Source organism: Quercus robur, chromosome 8 (assembly GCF_932294415.1).
Source record: "Quercus robur chromosome 8, dhQueRobu3.1, whole genome shotgun sequence".
NCBI lineage: Eukaryota > Viridiplantae > Streptophyta > Magnoliopsida > Fagales > Fagaceae > Quercus > Quercus robur.
Window position 1 is genome coordinate 10,356,059 of NC_065541.1, and position 27,263 is coordinate 10,383,321.

The window sequence follows — 27,263 nt, forward strand, 5'->3', positions numbered from 1 at the left end:
CCTTTCCAAATAACAATAAATATCAAAAAATTTAGTTAGTTGTCACGTTTCAAAACAATGCTGAAAACTAGCAACTCGAGTGTCTAAAACTCGAGTTCCAAGATAAAACTCGAGTTTTAAAGACTCGATTTCTATAAATTGCAGAAAAACGCCGCTATAGGGCTTTAAAACGTCACTATAGAGCTCCCAGAACCTGGTATGAGTGATCACACTTATAATTTTTTTTTTTTTTTGCAGGAAAACGCCGCTATAGGGCTTTAAAACGTCACTATAGGACTTAAAATCGCCACTATAGGGGAAATTTTTTTTGCATGGAACTCGAGTCTTAAATACTCAAGATCTATGTGGCATTTTCAGTCCAAATTGTCCAGCCAAACACTCGCAAAGCGAGTTTATAAAACTCGGGTTTTAATATGGATCTCGAGTTTCTATAACTCGAGATGCTATTTTTCTTAAATCTTTGAAACGTTGCCTAACTTACTACTTTGAATCCCTATTAACAGCTATTCTTCACATTCCCTCCATATTATCTACTTGAGGTTATATGTTGTCTAACTTCACTCTTTCATGCACTTAAAAAAATATCACTTTATCCACTAAAATTAGCTCCATTGAACAACCGCACCCTCCCTTACTCTCACTCTTTTTTGTTCGAAAAAACATATTTCAAGACAAAATCATAAAAGAAATGAATGCAAAAGCAATTTAATGGAAAAGAGGCTATAGTTGATGTCTACAGTACTTTACATGCTTAGATGATGGAATAGTTTTGTGTGGCCTAATTTGCTGAAAAAAAATGTTATGAAATCCAAATACATGATCCATGTGCTAATTTTGAAGGGGCAGTCATTAGACTTGCACAGTGTATATCGTCTCCACCAATTAATATTTATTTATCGTTCTTTCTTCGTTAATGGATGCAACAAAACATGGGAGGGTATAATAGTTTTTGTTCAATTTTAAAACTCTAGTATGGGGTAGCTCCATTTTAAAATTCCTTTTCTTTTTCTAATGGGAAAATGAGATGAATTGGGGTCATAAAGTGGTGATAAAAAATTGTATACAAATATTCTACTCATGTATCAATAATAGACTAATAATCTTCTTAGAAAATTTAGCACCATTGTCTGAAAAATCAGAACCATTATTATTAGTATTATTATTATTATTTTTGTTGAGAAATGTTAATGAATAATCAACCATTAATTCAACCCCTACTTCCAGGCCAAAAAAAAAAGGCAAAACAGTCGTTCGAAGTTCGAACATTGTCATGGTCCTCATGGACAAGACTACTGGTTACTCAAAATTTCAAAGTGAGAAAAAAAAATCAGATATTTAGGAATTTCCAAATTACAACTTTGAGTAAAATTTGACACAACATTATTAGTGCGTTTATTGCTACACTCTGAACAAAGTACGCACAAATTTCCAATGGAATCTTAAAAATACAACAAAAGGGAAGACCAAAAGATAGAAAATCCTCCAACAATGTTCACGTGTGTTGTTTTATTTTGGAGTCTCAGATGGTTCGGTCTTGTTCGTCTCTCATCCTAAGCTTCTTTTGGGTGCTTTGGTTTCGGTAGTACTTGCACTTGGTTGTCCTCCTTGATTCGTGGGTTGATTCTTTTTTTCTTTATCTTTAATGTCATTTCTGAATTTTATCCATGTGTAAATCTCAAACGCAATTGTAACGACTCCAAAGGCTCCTAGAATCGCTACGTAAGCCCATTTCCAAGTGTAAACCGGCTTTAAAATTGCAATCCCTTGAAATATGTTCACAGAAATCGTAGCCAGCAGTGCATAGCCAAGAAAATGATGGTACATGTTCCAATGCTTGCGGTAATCGTCGGTGTCTTTTGGCTTTAAACGAAAGGCTAACATCTGAGAAACCAAAATTGACATTATTAATCGGTAAAAAAAAATACAAAAGAGAAAAAAGTTTACCTCCAAACAACGTGACAATTGATTAAACCATTCATATTATGCGACTTGTTTAAATACATAATGCATATGGATAGTTTTGTCAATTGCAACACGATGAGTTGGAGAAAATTCTTCCGACCGTGTAAAAAAATTAATACAATTACACAAAATTAATGAGACAGAGAGAGAGAGAGAGAGAGAGTTACTTGTAATGTAGCAAATGTAAATATGAATATAGCAAGAATCCGGTGAGTGCGAAAGGTGTAGTATTTTGAAGCGTGTCCAAGCCATAAACCAATGCCCCAGCCAATGGTGCCTAGAACATAACCAACACTCTGAAAGGAGACATGAAGATAGAACCACAAGTTCTTTTTCTTCTGGTCAAATGGAAATGGATGCACCCTGAAGTACCTAGCGATAATCACACCGATGGGTAAGAGTATTCCCCACCCCAAAATGTTCAGAATTCCATGCACCTACAAAGTGTGCACAAACCATCATATCAACTTAGCAACAAGTTAAGGCATTTAAAGGGGGAAAAATAAACTGTCTTATCATTTATCATATTCAAATATACATTTTTAAAGTTTTTTTTTATCTCCAACATTCTTTCATGAATTAAAGCACTTGAAATAAACTATTCTGATTGTAGTGAGTACCATGCCAAGGTAACCATGGTCCATGAAACCCTCTGTTGCACAAGTCAGAATATAAGCTATATATCCATTCATTATACACATATCCTGTGTATTTGTAGCACAGAGTGTTAATCGGTAAGACCACTATTGCACACAATGATTGATAATTGGTAGATATGACCCAAGTGGCCAAAATCAATTGTAGACCCATGTACTTGTAGAATAAACAACTTAACTTTGGGTTAGTCCTGAATTAGTAAAATATTCTCTACTATATAAACCCTATTTTGAGTTTATTGTAATATAAGTGCTTCATATAATATGTAGCTGTCAATAACTTTTTCTCTATGAACATATACCCTTTCATGCTTCTGCTTATAATTCAATCATCAAACACAATCACACAACAACTAAAACAATCATATTCAAATTTTAAGAACATATGCAGGCGTTAATTACCCTGTAGCTGGTAGCGACTATAAATCTTGAAGGCCAACATAGAGGTCACATTAAATTCATATACCCAGCAGAAAAAACACAGTCAGAATACTTCAATCATGTATATAAATCACAAAAGTAACACGAAATGAACTTTCTCCGTTTCCAGTGAATTGCAGAGGATGTTGTTCCCTATGATACTAGATATGGTGGACTGTTTCGAATTTCATTGGTTCATAACATATCAAAATTAATGCACTATATACATTCAATTCTGTAAAGGGAGTGTAAAGTCATGAATTATTCTTACCGTTCTAAGGTGGCGACGGCGATGTCCAATGTTAACACAAGTCCCAGTATCCAAATCTAAAGTCTCAGTGCTATCTACATTCTGAAGAGTTGTGGCATGCATCAATGGCTGCACATCATTGGCAGACTGCCCAACTTGCCAAACATGGTTCAACTTTGAAAATGAATAGTCCTTCTGAGGAAGAATTAGTGAGGCATGTATAGTCATGTACCTTGTTGTTGCTAAGTAATTTACTTGTGTATTTGAAACGTTTACATCGCTGATCTCTGAAGGCAGGAGTGGGCAACCAATCTTGGTATATTGTGTGATGTTATAGGTCTTGATTACTGAGGTTCCATTGAGGTATCTAATGCCTATGATAGCTCTGGTTCCAACCATCTGTGGCCTCTGTCCTGGATTGACACCCCAAGCCAGCCATCCCATTGCATTGTGCAGGCTTGCACCGAGAATTATGTCAAGCTGCAACTGTTTGGTGTGGCTGTCGACGTTGTATTTCCAGCCAAATTCAGCTCCTAATGTTGTCAATTTCTTGCACTTTGTGATGTTTCTTGCACTGGCCAAGTCAAAGAATTCATCACTAGATTCACTACAATCAGTCTGAGCATTGATGTTAAGGATAAGGGATAAAAAGGCCAAAGTGATGAGAATTATTACAAGTTCGGTAGAAGAAGACATGTTCTTCAACCGTTTCCTAAGTTTTGCTTACTTCTGGTACGTGTCTTTTGAGACAGTTTTAAAGTAGCTTAGGTAAAATAGCATAAAGAAGTGTGAAACTTTATTCTGTAGTTTTGGATAAAAGTAGGGAAAGAAGTTATGCACTTATGCGGAGCTTCTCATTGGCAGAAACCTTTTAGGACCATTTAGCCTACCCCATTACCAATGCTTTCACAGAGCGTAACAAAGGTGTTGTGGGTGTCATTACTCAATAACTTTATTCCCCTATTAAATTGGATTGATTTACTGTATTGTTGCTTGATTGTTAAAAGTTTGAAGAAGTGTTACAGGCCTAGATGCTAAGGCTTGGTTGTCTCAAACTTTACTACAAGGAGTGCCTACAAAGTACAATCTTTATTATTTGCCTAATCATTACTTCACATCCAATAGTGCATGCACTCTTTCGCACCATGCACCATGCGAAAAAACGTGAATATCAGTATTCACATTTTTTAAGAATGTTTATATTTTACGCATATTGTGAAAGAGTGTATATATTGTTGAATGTGGAGTTATCAAAGCCCTTATTATTTAGGTTTCTCAATTGGTTCTTCAGTTGGTAAAAAAGTTATTATAGTCACATTTAGGGCAAATTGCCATGGTCGGTAACCCCCCTCTACCCAATTGAGAATTATCTTTGGTAGAAGTTGCATGGAGTGACCCTAAGAGTATTCACATCAGTTCGTGCAAAGATTTTTGTCTATTTTAGCATAAAAACATACATTTTTAAAATTTTTTTTTACATACTTTTCAAAATACCTCACATCCAATTATTTTATTTACACAATATTTAATTAAAATATCAATTTTTCTTGATTTTTTTAATTGCTTCTCTTTCTTTATACACAATAACCACCGTCCACTCTCTTTTTTCATCTTTGAGATACATAAATACATAATTAACAATTAAATGCAAAATGAATAGTGTCATTGTAAATTTATACGGTGACTGTAGCAAACTTGTAAATTTACATAATTATATACAGACTTATATAAATGATTTTTAGACAAATTTGTGTAAATTTTACACATTTTTTCTATTATATACGGACTAACGTAAATGCTCTAACGTGGATCTGATATGTACATGAGACCCACACAGAAAGCCTCTCCCCAACCCACCCTTCTTTTATTCATTAAAAAAGAAAATTGATATGAAGCCAAAATAAATATAGGTTAGGGAGAAGTTGGTCATTTTGCTTCTATCTTGCACAAAGGCAATTATAGACCTGAAATCAGCCAATCTAAAAAAAAAAAAAGAGTACACGGTCACTCATCTGTCTCACAAGATGCCTTACTGCAATTAACAAGCAACGTGTTTTTTTTTTTTTTTGAGAGGATTAACAAGCAACGTTTGTTGTGTTAAAATAAGGCCACTTTTATTGCTTAAAACAAGGGGCTAAACGGAAAATTTTCCTGTCTAAGGTTAATACGCTATTCTTGGTCACAACACGTACGGCTGTTCTAAAGCTTTTTTTTTTTAATTTTTTTTTAATCGGCTGTTCTAAAGCTACAATTATTATTATTATCTTTTATATATGTAAAGTTGTTCTTTGTCGTTAGAATAACTATTGTTATCGTTATTATTAATTTACTGTTAAAATGTATCATCATTTCGACTCTTGATAATAACTTTTCTTTGCAAAATCCACATTTCAATTGCATTACATGTAACTGTTTATTGGAATAGTTTTGTGTGAGTGGAATATGATTGGTTTAATGATTTCCTCACATCGAGTAAAGAATATAAATGATTGATAATATATTTTTGATCACTAATTTTAGTTTTGGATTAAAATGATAGATTTATGTGTTAGCCCAAACATCATGAGAAACTTTATAATATAAGGTGTTTGTTCTGGACTCTGTGATAGATCTATGTATTGTAAAAAGAGGTGACTCATATTTGATCCTCCCATGATACATACATATATTGCCCTTATCACACAATTCATGTTTATGTGCAAAGCTCGTGTTTCATGTTTTCTTACAATATCCCTTTATGCTTTACCTATCCAACTAAGAAATCCTATGATCTCTGAACCTTTACTTCAGAAACTCAGAGCAAACATATTCCCATAACCTTTAACTTTCTGCTTTCTTTAGTTACCTATTGTAGTGTTTCCCTTTATCTTGGATTCACATAATTATAGATATTTAATCATTTTGAGAATTTTATTTTATCGGCCATATGTCATTTTTGAGAATTTAAGAAGCAACAAAATCACCCTTTTAAAAGGTTACAAGATACTGATAGACTGGGCTAGCTAGAAAACTTAAAAGACTTTGATTCTGTTTACTTGTCTCGGCCCAATCTTAATATTAATTATTCATGCATTGGACAAATTAGGCTCGATACATTTTGAGGGATATGACAATAAAATAAATGAGATATTTTTAACGTAATATATTTAAATAGAAATTAAATAATATTATTAAATTTATATATTATACGTATAATTTTGTGTAAATTACATCACACTCCCTTGAGATTTATTGAAATGACACTCTCTTGCTAAATGTTTGTATAAATGACACTTCCCCTTGAAGTGAAAACTTAATTGTTGCATTCATATATAAACCTCAAGGGGTGAGTGTTTCATGAAACATTCAGCAAAGTGTGTCATTTCGTAAAACCAAAAGGGAGGTTAGTGTAATATATACACTAAATTTTATTTAAAAATGATTCTTCTTGCTTCTAAGATGCAAATAATTATTCTAGCTAACAACTTTTTTTTAATTGATAAAGAGCTAATCCACTTAATGTTCTTGTAATGTAATTCATTTTGAGTAGGATTTTAACAATTTTAATTTTGAAAAAAAAAATTGGAAGTAACTATAGCAAGTATTTTGAGTAAAAGGGAAAAATAAACTAGTCTTTTTATATGATCAAGAATTTTTATATTACATGTTTGAACATTATTATGGTAATTTTTATTGTTATCTTTTAGTTATATTATATCATTATCTAACCCTTTTGCTGAAATTTTTGTTCATTTTGAGATTTTTGTCTAATTCAGCCGTTAGATTTTTTATATTGCTAGTAGCAAATTTATCAAAAGATTCTAATTAATTCTCTCTCTCTAAATAAAATTTGATGGTTACAATAATGGAGATATTTGAACCTTAGTTTTACTCATAAAGGAGAGCCTGAGATGCCATTAAGTTGTAAGGCTCTTGACATTATTAGTAGGTTTCTAGTTTTACATGCGCAAACATGGGTATGTGTTTTAAGAATCTCTCTCCCTAGTTTTGATTTAAGTAGCTCAAAAGAAAAGGTTTGTAACGTTGGTGTTAGCAAATCCATGACAATGTATCTTGTTTTTGACTTTTAAGTGTCAAATATTAAGACAAGATCAACTCTAAGATTTATCTCAAGAAAAGGACAATAACTAGAATCTCAATCAACCCTCAGTTGTCTCTTGATTGATTTAGACCAATCTCTCAATATGCCCTCGACTAAGGAGAAAGTATACCATGTTTCGGTAATACCAACTCAGTATATGTTTTGGTATTTCCTACCCAATAAATGAATGACATCTATTTCAAAAAATTACATCAGACTACTCTAATAAATGATTAATTTATCTTCTCGATAATTTAGAAGATTGTGATTAATTTATTGGAGTAGTCTGATATGGTTTTTTGAAATATGTGTCACTCATTTATTGGGTAGGAAATACCAAAACGGATGCTGAGTTAGTATTACTGAAACATAATATACTTTCTTCTCGACTAAGGCCCCTCTCAATTGAGACACAGGAAGCCTGATTATTAATGAGGTCCACTAGGTTGGCTAATGAGGTGGAATTCGTGCCCAACTTGGGTTACTATATAAGGGCTCATTAAAGTCAACCTAATTAAGGTTTTTAGAGGTTTGACAAAACAATGCTTGCATTTAAGAAGATCAAAACCCTAGAACCTCTTTCACCACATAATATAGTTCATCAAAAGTGAATATGAAGAATGATGTTCAAGTTTGGCGATCAAAAGTTGAAGCCGCAAAGCTTTCTTTGTTCTATAGTGGAGAAGAATTATCAAGGATTTTCTTGAAGTCTATGTACATGTGGAAAAGTTCATACTAGAATAGTCATAACGACATGGAGTAGATTGTGGGATCACGCTAATAAGTTCTACTAGGTACCAATTAGGAATATACATATATTTTAACGATTAAATTATAAATTGTATTTTCTAATTTTATCTAAAATTTAATTCAGTCCTATAATTTCAACTTCATTTAATTCAATTCTCCCTTTAATGTCCCTAAATGGGCTGTTGTTAAGTGTTCAAAGTGATTTATTTATTTATTTATTTTTGTGGTTTTTTAAATTTAAAAAAAAAACCAAAAAAACTAATAAATATTATTATTTTAAAAAAAAGAAAATTAAAAAGCAATTTTTTTGACATCTCTTGATCTCTCTCATCCAAAAATTTCAATACAGAGATTTCAACAAAATTCAAACTTTCTACTTCAAATTTCTTTTACGGATATTACTTTCGTTCTTTGTAGTAGATTGCCTCAAATTGCTAATAACGCGCATTTGAGCGCATAGTCTAATTTGTAGTAAACAAAGTTTAGCTACATACTTGTTTGTAGTTGATGACTATAACTCTCACTAAAAAAATCAACATGACTACATATTTTAAAAAATTTAATCGTTGGATTGCATATTCTTTATGTTTTTAATACGCATATCAAATTTGTATCAATTAGATGTTATTTACTATTCGATTTATAAACTTTATTTTTTTAATGTATAATTTAAGACTACAAAAAATTGAAGTTCAAATATTTAATTGATGACATAAGTATTGGATTTTGATATTTTGGAAAATTTGCAACATAAAGGATTTAAGAAAAAAATGTAATTTAATGATGAATTTGTCAAAATCACATCTGATAAAAAGATATTTAGTGGAGTTGTACCCAAACTTTGTCCATTCGCAGTAGATTTGAGCTCCTCTTCTTACTTGAGCACAATCACCATGTTCAAAGCTGAGCTTCCTAGCCACTAAAAGCAAGTTAAATGTGCTCTGCCGTCCTTGAATCCGTTACAAACCAGATAAAACATATGGAACAGATTCTCCAACCAAAAGTGAAGTACGAAAGAAATAACCAATTCATTCCTTGACATCATTAATTCAGAAACAAACACAACGAATTCCAACGAACATTAATTTTAAATAAGCCCAAAACACATAACCCTTGAATTTATTATTATTTTTTGCTTACCAGGAATGTCCTTTAGCGGCGTGAGACTTGAATGGATTTTGGTTTGAATTGATTGGGTTGAATGAAATGGTTTGGAAGTGATTGCAATGGTTTTAACTTTTAATTGATTTGATTTTAGTTATAGAACTGAATTGAATGAAATTGAAGCTACAGGACTAATTTGAATTTTTAGGCAAAGTTAGAGGCCGTAATGTGTAATGTTGCCTATTTTAATTATAAATGTTGATTTTAATAGTGAAATTTTCCTCGGAGTTGGGGTTAACTCGGAGAGTTCTGCTAGTCACTGAAAATTTTGGTCACTTTTGGGCTTTCTGTATGTCTTCAATTTCCCAACGACATGTTGCAAACTGAAAGAGACCAAGATGACACTAATCTAAAGACGTATGTGCAGGTCTCCAATCTCACTCTACTTCAAGTATGTTGCCAATGTAGGATTATATCTCCTTAAAGAGAATTTTATGTGGCCCACATTTGAGTGAAGATGAAACTCATGTCTTAAGTTTCTTATTTCATGTCTTAAGTTTCCTATTAGTGAAAGTTACATGTTAGATGTAACATTCTTTAGTAACTCTCAAATGGTGTAACCCATTTGGTTAATAAATACCATGAAGTTACAACTTTTAAACTCCTTGATGGAAGGAGAGTTATGGAAATCTTCATTTAAAAGGGTCCCTAGTCTAGCCTATGTATATAGCCTGTCTCCATCAAAAGGAAATATGTAAGGTGAAGGCCATAGACTAGAAGACCCTTTTACATACACTATCATCATATAGTGAGTTTCTTTTTCTCTAAACATTTAAACAACTATGGCTGAAGGTATGTTTATGTTATTTTGTTTCCGCTGTATTCTGAATTTTGTCTTATATTTAGTATTAGAGTCATCCTTCATGCTATGTTGTTTAGTGATTTTAGTTTGAGAAATTTCTATTATTTCCAATCATGGTATATTTTTGTACCATCTACGGTTAAAGTTTGTATGCACTAATTTAATTTTGGGATGAAATTTAAGTTGTGCTGGATGCAAATATAGAGCATGTATACTTTAAATCCTAGAGAACAAGTTTTGTTTTGCATCTTTATTGGTATTTTCGTAACGACTTACCATTGAGTTTTGAGATTGGAAGAATCAATTTGAAATCCATAAGATTATTAACTATATAGAACTACATAGGTTCAAAGGTAGATATGTTATATCAATTTGTTTTTTCATTACATTTGCGACTCAAGGACATTGTTTTCTCTAAAATTGTCCACGTAATGTATATTACAAAATGCTAATGTGCACCAGTGGGTAATTCAACTATTTGGAATTGTTAATATTAAAGTGTTCATAAATTTGATTTTGATTTTGATATTCATCGAGTGCTCATCCAAGTATTTAAGTTTGTTTCCTGGATATAAAATCTTAATTATTTGGAAAATAATTTGTGACAGTATGGTGGCTCATATGACAAACATGCCTCAATAATTTGTACAATTTTCAATTGTAAATTGCTTTAGAGACTATTTTTTGTGGATCAATATATTTGGCATGATAACACAAATGATCCTTATATTTTGGAAACCATAACTTTTTACAATAAATTATAGGGATAAATGTGTTACATGTAAGTTTGAAATTATTTCATAAAGTTTATTGTTACACTTACATATGAGATTTGGATCATTCAAGTGAGTAATTTATTTAAGTGCATTTTAGGTTTCTTTGCACTTATCATGTATTTAAGTATTATTTCATGTCATTTTGGAGTGCATACTGTCATGATCAATATTAGGATTGGTTGATCTTTATGATGCTATTTGAAGTGGTGAATATCAAAATGACATGGGAGTGGCCACAGCATCCTAAGCCATGATGATAATCACATCAAGAAATTTTTACAAGACTTCATTAGGTACAAAGGCATCTAAGTGGCAATTAATTTATGAAGATAATGACTTGGCCCCATAGGGAGGTTATTATTTTTATGATTTAATTGGAATAAAATGGTGAATGTAGCATTAAGATGAGATTTTTCCTAGGCCCATAGGTATGGAAAATTTGATTCCTAGTGTTTATATTTACTAATTTTATGAATAAAGTTTTATAGTAAATTCATGCATGATGCGCCTCTGCCTATAGGAAGGTCGAATTTACTACTAAATTGACATTGGTTAATTTAGAATTAAAGTTTAAGTTTCATAGCATTAAAGTTTATATTCTTTGGGTTTGTGGATCTATGTTTTGGTACTCATGTGGATGAATCACCCATCTCATTGAATAAAATATGTTAAAATGAGAAATTAAGTACAAAGGTGGGAGTGATCTAATTGCTCAAGAGTAAAAACTTGGGAATTTATTCCTTTAAGGTAAAGGTTTTGTGAAAGCTATTTATATTAGTTTACAAGATCAATTAAGGTTTGACTCCCAATAAAAGTTTTATATTGCAAAATTTAGGCATATAGGCATCCTACTAATGGTATATAAAGGTACACCAACTTTGTTGTGCCATTTGGTTTTACTGGGTACATTGTTAATCAGTGTATATACCTTAAGATCAGTGGGAGTAAATGCATTGTTTTTACGCCTAAATATGTGACATACTACTTGGAAGTAGTGATTTTATTTTGTCATGTAAGATATCCTACATGCTATGAAGCTATAAGACAGGCATTATGGATAGGTCTTAAGGTTGTCGATTTTATGATGAGACCTTTAAAGATTTTTTCAAAGATAACTCGGCTATAATTTTCTTCTCTAAGGACAATGAATGTGAAAGCTGAAATAAACATATCGACATAAAGTAACTCAATCTAAGAGAGAGTTTTAAGAAATTGAAAGTGTCCATTGTGTTAAAATTATTGAGCTAATATTTGTTAATTTCATAACTAAAGGTTTGCCGGCAAAGCAGTATAAAAGTCTTTTGGACATATGGAACCTGTTAGCTCATTTAGTGTTTAATTTCTCTCTCATTATTCTATGTTTTGGACACATATTTGGTTATTTTTGGAGAAGAAAATATATGATTTTTATTTTGTGCACATAAAGTATATATATAAAGTTTATTTAATCAATGGGGATAAATAAAGAACAATATATTTGTAGGGATGTTTAGAGGAGGACCCGAATGGCTAATAGGTAGTCCATTATAAAGAATTAATGGCCCATAAAGTACTCACGTAAGGATTACCATACATTATAATACATGGAAGGAAGTACTCATTATAATTAAGGGTATTACCGCCATGATTCATGTATTGGATTTTTTATTTGAGTGAGAGCATTTCACAACTAGTGACATGGACATGGCTATAGCATAGTGATAATCACTTATTGAGTTATTTAATTTTCATGTGGGCCAAGTGGGAGAATGTAGGATTATATTTATATCTCCTTAAAGAGAATTTTATGTGGCCCACATTTGAGTGAAGATGAAACTCATGTCTAAAGCTTCTTATTTCATGTCTTAAGTTTCCTATTTGTTAAAGTTACATGTTAGATATAACATCCTTTAGTAACTCTCAAATGGTGTAACCCATTTGGTTAATAAATACCATGAAATTACAACTTTTAAACTCCTTGATGGAAGAAGAGTTATGGAAATCTTCATTTAAAAGAGTCCCTAGTCTAGCCTATGTATATAGCTTGTCTCCATCAAAAGGAAATATGTAAGGTGAAGGTCATAGACTAGAAGACCCTTTTATATACACTATTATCATATAGTGAGTCTTCTTTTTCTCTAAACACTTAAACAACTATGGCTGAAGGTATGTTTATGTTGTTTTGTTTCTGCTGCACTCTGAATAGTCTTACAGCAAAGTCTTTCAATCTGACACTACTACCTAAATTATTCCTCAAGATTTCTGCAAAGCGTGAAGTACTTATCTCTTGAACCAACAAATAGCACAGTACTGCTTGCACAGTTTAGGAACAATGTATCTACCTCCAGCAGTGTTCAAAATGGACTGATCCGGTATTTTGTCAAAAATTCAGTGAAGATAATCTGCCTGACCACAAAAAGAAGCTTTAGTTCAGTGTCCAATTTCAATTACAATAAAGAAAACACAAGGCTGCAACTCAGATATGCCCAATTTCAAGTTGAATTATTAGTGCTCAGGCAACAATTTCAATCTAGCATGACACTTTAACGATGCTGAGACAAAGCCAGAAGCCAGTCTTAAGTAATATGTCCCATCTTGACAATGTAAAAAATGCATAACACAGTTGTATAGCTTGATATTTTATTTATTTTCTATGAATGTATAGCTTGATATTTTCAAAATTCCATACATGCACTATTACAAAAGTAAAAGAGATCTTTTCAACTGTACTTGAATAGTGAAGTTAGAAGTAGAAAGCAAGAGTTAGACAGTGAAACAACATATATCAAAGTAAACTATGATACATAATTAAAGACAGTTTCTTGTAATGAGTTCTGATTCATCTTAGCTGGACTGCTGCAGGAAGTAGAACCCTTCCATCCTTTATGGTTATAGTTTGAAACTACAAATGTGTCCTTTGCAGTGCCTGTGACTAGACCTTTAATCTCAAATTCAATGGAAGAATTACACACCATAGGATTGGCCACAGTGGCATTTAAAACAGCAATGGTGTATACTGGGATGTATATTTGAAGTGATTCCAAGACTCAAGCTTTATAATACCTTCTCTAATTTTATTGGAAATAGCATCTTCAACTGCAGATGCTTTTTACCCTTCAAAGCATCTACTTCCCGGAGAAAAAGTAAAAGAATCAAGTGCTTAAGTAGATAATATTTTCAAATACTAAGATGCATTAGACCATGGAATGCAGACTTAGACAAATAGAATAAAGATTAATATGCCATCAAAAAATAAAATATGATGGGTATTATCATATAACTGATCTGTTTTGAAGTTAGTATGATTCAAGTGAGAAAGGATCTTGACATGTCCTTAAAACTTAAAGTAAGCTCTCTTTTTTTGTTTTCGGGGGGGGGGGGGGGGGGGGTGGTGTGGGGGGAGGAGGGATGGGGTTGGCAGCTTGAAAATGTAAGCTCTTTCTTAAATACAACTATAAATGCCAGTAACACTATGAAACTAATTTAGGGAAGAGATTTTTAACCAATAGAGGTTGATAATTTATAAATTTTACAGTTACATATGTAACAGGGTAGGAATTCACATGACATTCACATTTTAGCACAGAGAGAATGATATTTCCTTCTTAGTTCTTCGGAGCTGCAATTACCCCCACTTCCATAACTTCACATTCACAGAAATAGCACTGCTTAATGAGAAAGTAAAGTTCAAGTTAAAAGTCCCTAAACACTTTTTGCTAAGAACAATGTATTTTTGTAAGTTTCATTTCATGTCAACCACTAAACAGATTTGTTTTAATAATTCTCATTTACATATCATGTTATTTCCTTTAATCTTTGAAATCATCTCCTCGTTCACATTTAAGAATTTTATTTCACCTTTACATATGTTGCTATCTGATTGTTACAGATGCTTGTTTGAGATTAACTTCTGTTATATGACTTGACTTTAATTTGTTCTAAATCAAGCTATTTATTTTTGTGATAGTAAGACTTCAATGAACAGACAAGATGGCATATTAAGATTATTTGCAGATTATTGATCATCTCTTTCATCACCTATTTTTGGTAACTTTCACAGCTACCCTACCACAACCATATTTCCAACATTTGGAGACAAAACACTCAAATTACAGCATATACTCTGAGAGCAACAGATAGAAATATAAGGGGTATGTTGAAGACGTTGGTTGGTTCATACGTGAATTTCTAATGTTTGTCATTGAATTTTTTTTTTTTTTTTTTTTTTTTTTTGCTTAATCATGTTTGTGTGCCTTTTAATTGAAGACACCGATAGCAATCATCATCCTATTAAAAAATTGAAGGGCTCTATCCATTCGAATTGGAAGCTTTTATCCTCTAGGTTATTTTTGCTTTTCGCTTCATATTTTGTCAAATGAAAAACAACTATTTTTCTAAAAAATAAGCTAATATCTTTTTATTACCACACCTTTAGCAAATAAGCTACTGAAAACCCACTCACTGCTAACACTCTCTCCCTAGTCACATGTATATATATCATATCCATGGCCAAAATGGGCTTTTACCCATTTCTTACAAATTTTCCAACAAAATGCCATTTTTCTAAAATTATTTAGGGAAATACCCCTGTTTTGAAACTCGATTTTCTAAAAATTGAGTTTTAAATGTAAAACTCGATTTTTGAACAATCGAATTATAGCGAATTTGGACTTAGAATAATTTTTTTGTAAAACTCAATTTTTAGAAAATCGAGTTATAGCGAATTTGGACTTAGAATTTTTTTTTTTTTTTGGGAACTCGAGTTCCACAAAATTTTTTTCAAGGAACTCGAGTTCCTTGAAACTCGATTGTCCAAAAATCGAGTTTCAAAACATGAGTATTTCGCTAAATAGTTTCAGACAATGGGGCATTTTGTTGAAAAGTTTTGGCGAAAGGGACAAATGCCCATTTTGGCCCATATCCATAGTCGTATAAAGATTGTTAAGAATATGAATTAAATTGCATATGTAAACAGTTTCAAGTCTAATAAAAATTTCCATATTTTGGAACTCATTGTAAATTATAGTTCTTGATATTTGTGTAACTCCTTAAGAATTATGTCAGTTTTTCAATTGAATGAAGATACAAATTCTATGCCAATGAAGTTTTATCCTATGTACAATATTATATATGTGTGTAATTGGGATTATGGTTTCTTTTGAGTTATCAAGCTCCCCTCTTTTTCCCCTTTTAGTTACAAACTAGTCACAGACCCGCGCGTTGCGCGTGATTATTTTTTATGGTGATCTCATTATTATTATTATTATTATTATTTTGTAATTTGAACTAATTTAATGAAAAGTAATGCATTTCATAATCATATTTATCACAAAATAATTTTTTTATTATTGTAGAATTGTTTTATTTAAAATTTGAAACCTTAATTCTACCATAGTTGGTTGACTAATTTTTACATCTCTAAGTCAATTAAACACGTTTTGCATGCTACATGTAAACCTTCTTTTCCATAAGGGTTGAAATAATGTGCGTAATTTTTTTTTCTATGGAAGTTAAAAAGAATAAAATTCACCTTGTCTTGATGTTTTCTAAAAATTAAATTTGGAGATTCTCTTTCAATAATTGTGAAAATTCCAAGCAATAATTCAGAAGGTAATACATGTTACATGTTCATGCTTTGATTATGTAATTGTATGATTGATTTGGGTTGTAATTTATAAGTTGAATATGGTGGTGTATATCTAAAAGGGCCTAACTATATTGTTTAGGATATTGAATATAGTGTTGTGTGTGATTTATAGAGTAGCGACAGTTGTAGTAATTAAAAATTGGGTTTTCAGTGTCTTTTAAGTTAATAAAAACCTTACATCTATTTTTTTTTTTCAAAAAACCTTTACATATTTTTTTAACGTGAATCTTTATATATACCTTAATAAGTAAACCCTATACAGTTCATCTTCTTAGATGCATAAAAAAAAGACATCTATTCCATAATAATAGTGGCTAATTAGTTTTTTCATGTTCTCATTTATAATATTTCTTACTATTATCATATTTTACTGGCTGTTGATTTTCATAATAGAGGCATTAAATGAGAGTTAAATTCTTTGAACCTTTCATTAGATTTTAAAAGTCATGGTGTGTGAAGAATATAAGCATTTAAGGACTTTTTTATATATTTTATTATTTATAAATAATGTTAAATGAAATGTCAAAAGAAATTTTTTTTGAAAATTTTCATCTTTATTTCTTATATATTTCTATTATTACTGAAGAATGTTTTCCTTTTAGTTTTGATAATAAATATGATTTTCTAGATTAGAGTTTGATTAGTTTCAAGTTTAAATTTTGTATGATTTTATTTAATTGTTGATTATATGATTTAATTAAGTGAATTTAACGATTTATTTATTTGCATTGTAAAGTTTATAATAACATTCGTAGGGTCATCTTTAATTAATTTTTTACTCCTTTAGCCGTCGGTCTCTTTGTTTTCCAATTAACGGTTACTAATTAATTTATTTAATTGACGTTTGATTTCTTTTACTAATCTCTTTCTCTCCCTCTTTGTTAACATCCTATTGTTTTCCCAAATTTGATGATAATTCTAATGTACTAAATATGCATATTGTAATGTTTATTTTTATTTTTATTTTACTCCATTTTGCTGCCATGAAGTTAGTACATCCATAACTATTAGTTTATTATTTTATGATATGTTTGGTTTGATATTATTATTATTATTATTATTATCATCATTATCATTATAAATTTAGTGTTTCTAAAATAGCATGTTTTTTGTATTCTCTTTTTCTATTAATGCATTGTAACTTTTTATGGGAATACTTTATAAGAAACTTGTTTATTTTTATTTTATTTTTTTACTTATTTTAAATTGAGTGTTTCTAAATTGATATTTGTTTTGTATTTCATTTTTCCATTGATGCATTGTAACATTTCATGGGAAGACTTTATAAGAACAATTTTTATTTATTGAATAAAATATTCTATGTTTAATTTTTAAAAAAATGAGACAAAATATAAATAATTATGATATGGAGGATGTTGCTAAATTTAAATGTTGAATAAAATAAGATGAGAATAAAATAATAAAAATGAAATGTATAGCAATAAACACCATATTATTTTAGTTATGCTATGTAATAAAATAATATTATATTTTTATATACTATCTTTATAATGCAATAATATAACATTTAACAACCAATGTGAATAAAAAAGATAACAACATAAAATATAAAACTAAATCGTATCAAGCTGGATTACCTGTCAATTCTAATTTTAGCAAACTAACTGGCTTCTAGTAGTCTAAAATTGATTTCTGTGATGCATTTGGTGGAGCTTTCAATATTGCATTAGTATGTTTTGATGGTCAACCTGTTACACTAAAATTAAAAAAAAAAAAAATATATATATAAATATATATATATATATATAAATATATATACCAAAAATTGAAGGAATATATATATATATATATATATAGAGAGAGAGAGAGAGAGAGAGAGAGAGAGAGAGAGAGAGAGAGAGAGAGAGAGAGTGGGCTTTTGTGTGTGGAAACATAGAAATTATGCATGGAATAAGAGAGAGAATGACAATTTTATAGCATGATGATAAGAATAAGAAGAGTAAAAAATAAAGGAAGATAAAAAGATAGAATAATATTAATATTGAGAGTAGTGGGGATATGAAAAGTTGAAATGGAATGAGAAATGTTGAAGAAAATTAAGGTAGAGAGTAGTGGGGATATGAAAAGTTAAAATGGAATTGAAAATTTAATAATAAATAAGAATAATTAAAAATAAGATAAATTAAATATGATATTTTGATTGTAATATAATTGTAATATAATAGAGTTTTTAATTCACTTTAAATGTTAAAAAATTGTATAAAAAAATTGAAAAAAAATTGATAATGACATAGCTGCTGACGTGGCTTAATGAAAGCGTAGCAATATTAAATGCTACGCTTCAGCTTTTAGTAATATATTGATTGATTATGAAGTATAGCAAGTTTTGGAGCTTCTGTTGAGACTGCGTGTATGAGAAAATTTTAGGAAGTTTAGAGTAAGATCGGACTTTTACATGTGTATGAGAGGAATTTTGGAGTATGATCAGACTTCTAATAATTAGTAATTTTTGTTGTTTGCGCACATGAGGTTTGGATTTTTGTTGGGTTGGGTGGCGTGATAGTAAGTATAAGCGTGGTGGTTGAATCCAAAAATATTCAATGGTCCAATGCATAGAGTTGCAACTTGCAAAAAAAAAAAAGAAAAAAAAAAAAAACTCATTTTCCTACCCCGTTGCATCAATATTTGGATATTTTCTCCTTTTTTGATTGAGAAAACAGAAGATGCTTTCCGCATGAAGAAAAGCCAAAATCAGTGATCATTTTCTCAAACCTGTATTTCTCTTTCCCGTTAATTGTTAACATGTATTAGGGTATGTGGGCTTTAGGCCCACCTTGTTTACTTGTATAGCACACTTACTTGTACTGCACACTCTGCCTCCTATATAAAGGCACTTATGTATATTCTATTATTCATGAAATACAATACAATTATTCTGTATTTCTTACATGGTATCAGAGCCACTGCTCTAATCCTTTGGTGTGCCGCTCTTAAGCAGTCTTGTCTTCTTGGGTGTCCTCCGCAGCCGTTTTTGTGAGCAGCACCGCTGCCTTCACCGTGACTCTAGTACATCAAAGACCACTGCCTTGCCGCCACCACCGCTTCCGCTTCTCCGATCAGACCACAGATAGCATCATTGGAAAGTAGACTCTCCGATCTGCCGTTCTGTAAAATTTCGTCTTCATCGGACCTTCCACGTGCCTCCACGCGCCACCAGAATTCTCGGCATCACCTGCACGCGCCGCCACGCGTCGCCAAAACGCGTCACGCATGAAGGGCAGCTTCACCCCAAAAAGGAGCAGGAACTTTGGCAGAGAGAAGAAGAGCATGAACAGTGTCAAGAATATGACGAAATTTTCGTTCAGCTCTACCATTTTGCTGAGAGGTACCTGGACAAGTTAGCTGATGAACAGTGCCTTATTTCTTCGTCGCACTGATAAAGGCACTATTTTACTTCTCCTGTATGTGGATGATATGATCATAACTGGTGATGACCTCAGTGGCATTCAAGAACTCAAGGATTTTCTCAGTCAGCAGTTTGAGATGAAAGATCTTGGCCATCTCAGCTACTTCTTGGGTCTTAAAATCACTCATTCTACAGATGGACTTTATGTTACTCAAGCCAAGTATGCCTCTGAACTCTTGTCTCGAGCTGGACTCATTGATAGCAAGACTGTTGGCACTCCAGTTGAGCTTAATGCGCATCTGACTCCGTCAGGGGGGAAACCGTTGTCTAATCCCTCTCTTTACAGACGCTTGGTTGGCAGCCTAGTTTATCTCACTGTCACTCGTCCAGACATTTCCTATGCTGTTCATCAGGTGAGTCAGTATCTATCTGCTCCACGATCGACTCACTATGCTGCTGTTCTGCGTATTCTTCGATACCTAAAGGGCACTCTCTTCCATGGTCTTTTCTACTCTGCTCAGTCTCCTCTTGTTCTCCGTGCATTTTCTGATGCTGATTGAGCAGGAGATCCCACTGATCGCAGGTCCACCACTGGTTATTGCTTTCTTCTTGGTTCTTCTCTGATTTCTTGGCGAAGCAAGAAACAAACTCATGTGGCCCGCTCCAGTACTGAAGCAGAATATCGTGCCCTTGCTGATACCACATCTGAGCTCTTTTGGCTACGGTGGCTTCTCAAAGACTTAGGTGTATCCACATCCTCTGCTACTCCTCTTTATTGTGACAACCAGAGTGCCATTCATATTGCTCACAATGATGTTTTCCATGAACGGACTAAACACATTGAGATCGATTGTCATTTTATCCGTTATCATCTTGTCCATGGTGCTCTCAAGCTGATCTCAGTTTCTTCTAAAGATCAACTTGCAGATATCTTCACTAAGTCACATCCTAAGGGACGTCTTCGCACTTTGGTTGACAACCTCAAGTTGGTCTCACATCCACCTTGAGTTTGAGGGGGGCTGTTAACATGTATTAGGGTATGTGGGCTTTAGGCCCACCTTGTTTACTTGTATAGCACACTTACTTGTACTGCACACTATGCCTCCTATATAAAGGCACTTATGTATATTCTATTATTCATGAAATACAATACAATTATTCTGTATTTCTTACATTAATGATGAAAATTGATTGACGGAGACACGTTCAAATCGACGCTTGTCGTTGAATCCATTTTTTCAATGGTCATGTGCATAGAGTTGCAATTTTTCAAAGTAAAATGAGAAAAACTATCTTGTTTTTATTTTCCCGTGTATCATTATCTATGCAGAGACGGACTTTGCCACTGTGATAGGTTGATAGTGCAATGTGTTTTTTGTGTGTGTGAGTTTACTGTGTACTGCACTATATGATGTCTATGATGTCTATCCTCTCTGTCTCTATTTTGCCACTGTGATAGGCTGACAGTGCAATGTGTTTTGTGTGTGTGAGTTTACTGTGTACTTTTTAAGAAGTCATCCTTTGTAATAATAATTGAGTCTTAACTCTTGAATTTGAAAAAAGAGATGGTCAGATAAGGACAAATGAGATAAAAAATAAAAATAAAAAGAATAGAAAAATTGGAAACTGGCAATCAAAAAGTGAAGCTTGTGGGAACTATGAATCAAATGTGTGTAGTGGTTAGTAATAAATATTATCAATTGATAACGTTTTTTTGTTGGTTTATTTTATGAATTATTAACTATTTTTAGAAAATAATTTATTAACATTAATGTTGTTGTAGCTTGTGGGGTATGTTTGTTTGGTTTATTTTTTGGACTAAATTTTGAAACTATAGAGCTATATAATATGGAAATAATGAAACTTTTATTTGAATGATTGATGATGGGAAAATTATCTATAATATTTGATTTTTTTAAAGAGAAAAAATTACAAGTAATTTGAAGCTGATAATGCAGCGTTGCTTCTAGTGTTGATGTCCCAATTCATGAAAATTTTCAAAAAAAATTCCAAAAAATTACCTCCAATTAAATCAGAATCAATCCAAATTGTGAAAATATGAGATTATAATGTTAATAAATGGGGTGAAATTCGACAAAGCTTGAGTAGATATTAGTTTTGATTTTCATAAACTTTTTTGTGTTTATACTTTGGCCCCTCCCAACTTCGAATCCTGGTTCCGTCCCTGGTCACGTACCCAAATTTAAAATCTCAAATATTTATTAGTTTTCTGTTCAACAATCAGCTTTTTATGGGGGGGAAATTGTTATATATCCTTTATTTTTAAAGTATGTAGCAAAACATCCATCTTTTCAAAGTATCTAACAAAATATTTGTGCAGTGCCTTTAGAATTCGATATTGTTGATATCGAGTTCTATGTAGAACTCGACATCAGCAATGTCGAGTTCTTTGTATATTTTTCCACTTAATTTTTATTTATTTTTTTGAAAATATTTCATAAAACTCGATATTGTTAATGTCACAAGTTCTACTTAAAAATATACATAGAACACAACATTATTAATGTCGAGTTCTAGGTAAAACTCGATATCAGCAATATCGACTTCCAAAACAGAAATATCTTGATAAATACTTTGAAAAAATGGCTGTTTGGCTAGATAGTTTAAAAATAAAAGATAAATAGCTATTTTTCCTTCTTTTTTTGTACTTTTTTTGTACTTGATATTGGTGAGATTCCCATCTTACCTGACTAATACCTTTTTATTTTATTTTTTATAATTCAATAGTTAAGGGAGGGAGATTTAAAATGTTAGGGTTTGCCACTCTGCCTTGGAAACTTAAGAAGTACTACAACCACTAGTATTACTAAAATATAAATACATTTGATTACATATGATAATATTTAAATAAGCACCGTATTTCAGGTTTTCAATAAAATGTTGATATGGTGTTATTAGGTGTAGTATGATGTATTGAGTATTAAGTAAAAGACTAATGTGACAATTATGTTTTACACTCCATTTCTACTAAATTCGGACTCAAAATTAAAATATATGATTATTATAGCATCCCAAGTTCTGCCATGTCATGAACTTTCACACCACCAATTGTTGTTCTAAAGTCACAACCTTAACAATAAACAAACTCCCACAGAGAGAATTGTTTATATAAAACAATTACATTAAAAAATAGTAGGGTCAATATATACAACCTTAACGACCACTGATTTTACTTTCCATTCGCTTCAGCTATTCAGTTTGCAGAGTTTTTTTTTTTTTTTTTGAGAAGAAATTTGCAGAGTTGATTACTTGAGACTCAATATCTAAACCCATTTAATTCAAGGAAACGCCAATATATTTTTTTTATTATCATTATTATTATTGCTTCTCAAAAAAAAAAAAAAAATTATCATTATTATTAGCCTATTTGGACAGTATTCTCTTTAATATACTCTCTCAAGTCTCATCCCTCAAATCTCACTCTTTGTCTCAGACTCTCATGGCTTCCATACCAGTTCTGCCCTTACTGTTGGTTTTCCTACTTCCTGTTCATGCAAACGCTCAACGAAACCAGTCCAAGTCCAATATAATACTTTTAGGTTCTTCACTTTCTCCCAATGCAAACCGTACTTCTTGGCTCTCACCTTCTGGTCTTTTTGCATTTGGTTTCTACCCACAAGATGATGGCTTTGCCATCGGAATATGGCTGGTTAATCAAACTGAGAAGACAATCATCTGGACTGCAAATCGAGATGACCCACCTGTCTCCTCCAATGCTACACTGAACTTAACTATTGATGGTAAGCTGCTGCTTATAACAGAGCAAGGCAGAGAACTTTCGATTATTGATGTGGATCAGGAAGACCGACCTGCAACTTCAGCTGCTATGCTCGATTCTGGTAATTTTGTGCTCTACAGGAATGATTCCTACGTAATCTGGGATAGCTTTGATTTTCCAACTGACACCATATTAGGTGGTCAGAATCTCTCTAGTGGCAACAACTTGGTTTCAAGTAGGTCTATATCAGACCACTCGAGTGGACATTATTCATTTAACATGCAGGAGGATGGAAACCTCGTTGCCTACCCTGTAAACAGCTCGGCTAACACTTTGGATGCATATTGGTTCTCTGGTACTGATTATGGAAATGTCTATGCATCTCTCATTCTCTCTCGTTTAGGCGTTCTATTCGTCCACCTAAGTGAGTTTCCGAGATTCATTTTGGCAAATAGCTCATATCCTGACAAGAATGGAACTACAATCTACCGTGCAACACTTGATGCAGATGGGATCTTTCGATTGTATTTACACCACTTTAAGAGCGATAATAGCTCGAGTATGTTGATGGAGTGGTCCGCTCTGTCTGATCAATGTGACGTCAAGGGTTTCTGTGGACTCAATAGTTACTGCTCAGGCATGGGTAGCAAAGCTGACTGTAACTGCTATCCTGGATTTGATTTCATCAACACCAGCAACAAGTTCCTGGGCTGCTACCACAACTTCTGCGAAGATGATTGTAGACGCAGTAAAGATCCAGCGATGCTATACAATGCCACTTCTTTAGAGAATATTGTGTTGAAAGGTAATTATCCATATTCAGTTGAGCCAATGAAAAAGGAAAATTGTGGCCAGTTTTGCCTGGAAGATTGCAATTGTGGAGCAGTATCATATACAGATTCCAATTGCAGAAAATATAAGCTTCCGCTTAGATATGGTATAATAAATGCAAACGAATCAACTACAACTTTCTTCAAGCTCAAGGGGATCCATTCCACTCAAATCCCGGAACTCTTTATTGGGAGCAAGAGAAGTCTGATTTTGATTCTTTCTGTAATTTTGGGCACAGCTTCATGCTTGTGTCTTGTTTTGGCAGCCTCTAGCTTCTTCGTGTACAGGCAGAAATTGGTCAGGTACAGAAAACTTTCAGAAAACGTGAACTTGGGATTAGCTGAAGAGTTTACTCTACGGTTATTTTCTTACAACGAGCTTGAGAGTGCTACAGATGGCTTCAAGGAAGAGTTAGGTAGGGGCTCATATGGAGTAGTTTACAAAGGGATTATATCTAGTGGTGGCAAAACTATTGCTGTTAAGAGACTCGAGAAAGCTGTGGAAGAAGGGGAACGAGAATTTCAGGCTGAAATGACTGCAATTGCACGAACTCATCATAAAAACTTGGTTCGAGTACTTGGTTTTTGTATTGAGGGATCCAGGAAGCTTTTAGTTTATGAGTACATGAACAATGGCTCTCTTGCAGATCTTATTTTCGAGGCTGAGAGCCCCCCGATTTGGAAAGAAAGAATAAGAATTGCGCTAGATGTGGCCAGAGGACTTCTCTATCTGCATGAAGAGGGCGAAGTTTGTGTCATCCATTGCAACATAAAGCCTCAAAACATACTCATGGATGATAATTGGACGGCGAAGATTTCAGATTTTGGGTTTGCAAAACTGCTAATTCCCAATCAATCAAGAGCCACTACAGATACGGAAGGAAGAAGTGCATATTTAGCGCCTGAATGGGAAAAGAATTCCATGAATATATCAGCAAAAGCTGATATATACAGCTTTGGTGTTGTGCTTTTGGAGATTGTCTGTTGTAGAAGAAGTATAGAAGTAAATGTTTCAACTACAGATGAGATTATTCTTACTGATTGGGTATATAACTGCTTTGCCGCTCGAGAGTTGGAAAAGCTTGTGGAAGATGAAAATGTGGACTTCAGGAAATTGGAAAGAACAGTGAAGGTGGGCTTGTGGTGTGTTCAAGAAGATTCAGCTTTGCGCCCTTCAATAAAAAATGTAATATTGATGTTGGAGGGGACAATAGATATTCCAGTTCCCCCTTCTCCAGTTCTTTGCATTGCTGTTTCATGATATATGTACTCTAATAGATGATGTATACATGTGTATGTATACATATATTTAGTAGGTATGTATGCATACCCCAGTTTGTTTTTATGATTTTTTTTTCTCATACCAATTTTTAGTGTAGTTGGAGATTGAATCTCAGATCTCTTATTTAATCACCAGAGACTTTACCAATTAAGGTAACTGGAACCCACCAAATAGAACCAACATTATTGTAGCTAATATCATTATTGTAGCTAATATCAGCAATCTGACCTCTTAATTGGTTTCGTTATCTTTCTTTATTTTGTGTGCTTTGTTATCATTCTTTAGCCAAAAATAAAATAATAATAAAAATTGTAATGGATAAAGTAAAGGAAAAAACTATATTTACATTGCACTGTTCATGTTAAGTGTACATTGTAGTTATAATAATTGTACACTTTCCCCAAACTGGCAAATATTAGCCACATTTTTGCCTATAATGTACACTTTATATGGTACTATTCTTTTTTTTTAGAGAGTTTCAACTTATGGCGTCTGCTCTTGATAATTGCTCTTGATAATACTTTTTATCATCAAAGTAAGACACCAATTAGTTTCTGGTGTAGGTGGAGATTGAATCTCAAATCTCTTATTCAACTATCAGAGATTTTATCAATTGACTAATTGAACTAACTAGAACTCACTGGTACTATTCATGTAAACTAATCAATTCCTATGTTTATTTTATTCTAGACCATTTGACACAAGTTTATTTGACCCTTTTTTTTTATTTTTAACTATAGATAGAAAATTGATTGAAGTAAAAAGTGAAGACCGTATAGAAACAAATAAACTAAAAAGCTAAATGAAAAGGCCAATAACAAACATACCCTAAAAAATTTCGTTTAATAACCACTCTAGACAATTAATGAAGAAAATAAAGTTGTTAATTTTTTATTGGATGTGATGGTGGACAATGTACCATGAGAGCTAGTATCTCATGCACCTGGCACATAAGAGATTTTTCCGTACCATGAAATTAATCCATTTTGAATATGAGCTTTTATACCTTTAAATTCAATTTTTTACGTTCATGTGTAAAATGTGAGTATCTTTAAAAGGAAAAAAATTCTCATACACCACTTAAGCTTTATGATAATAGGCATGATATCCCCTCAATTTTTAATCTCACCAATTTACTCCATTAACTTTACACACCTACCAAATCAACACTTCCATTAGTCTCTTGTTAAAACACAAACAGAATGCACCTACATCTCACGTGAACTTTAAATCACCAAATATCCAAGGGTTGAACCATGTGAGAGGGAGAGAAACTAAGAGAGACCTACGGCGTAGTTGAGAGAAAGAGAATGGGAAAGTGATCAGGCCAGAACCACCGTGATGTCGACAGCCACCATTGTTTCTGCCATCATCTCGCCGCTGGTATGGGTTGATATGTTAGGGTTTTTTTTTTTTTTTTTTTTTTTTTTTTTTTTTCAATCATTTATGTGCGAGTCTCTACTTGAATATCATAGTTTGGTTTAATTTTCAAGGTTACCCAATGTATAACTTGTGGTGGATTGGGTAGAGTTGGTCATGCTTTGTTTTTTTGTATGAA

The 27,263-nt window shown here is 32.5% G+C and overlaps 2 protein-coding genes across 2 annotated transcripts; one reads left to right on the forward strand and one right to left on the reverse strand.

Annotated features, from left to right (window-relative positions):
* Nucleotides 1-1,314: 1,314 nt before the first annotated feature.
* LOC126694542 (cytochrome b561 and DOMON domain-containing protein At4g12980-like) lies at nucleotides 1,315-4,040 on the reverse strand. The gene is made up of 3 exons (XM_050390880.1): nucleotides 3,310-4,040; nucleotides 2,130-2,399; nucleotides 1,315-1,881 (listed from the first exon to the last, which is right to left on the reverse strand). The coding sequence occupies exons 1-3, from the start codon at nucleotides 3,982-3,984 to the stop codon at nucleotides 1,546-1,548; spliced, it is 1,281 nt and encodes a 426-aa protein (XP_050246837.1). The 5' UTR covers nucleotides 3,985-4,040; the 3' UTR covers nucleotides 1,315-1,545.
* A 19,202-nt stretch (nucleotides 4,041-23,242) lies between these two features.
* LOC126694543 (G-type lectin S-receptor-like serine/threonine-protein kinase LECRK1) lies at nucleotides 23,243-25,749 on the forward strand. The gene has a single exon (XM_050390881.1). It carries the CDS (start codon nucleotides 23,315-23,317, stop codon nucleotides 25,682-25,684), a length of 2,370 nt encoding a protein of 789 aa, XP_050246838.1. The 5' UTR covers nucleotides 23,243-23,314; the 3' UTR covers nucleotides 25,685-25,749.
* The last annotated feature ends 1,514 nt before the right edge of the window (nucleotides 25,750-27,263 follow it).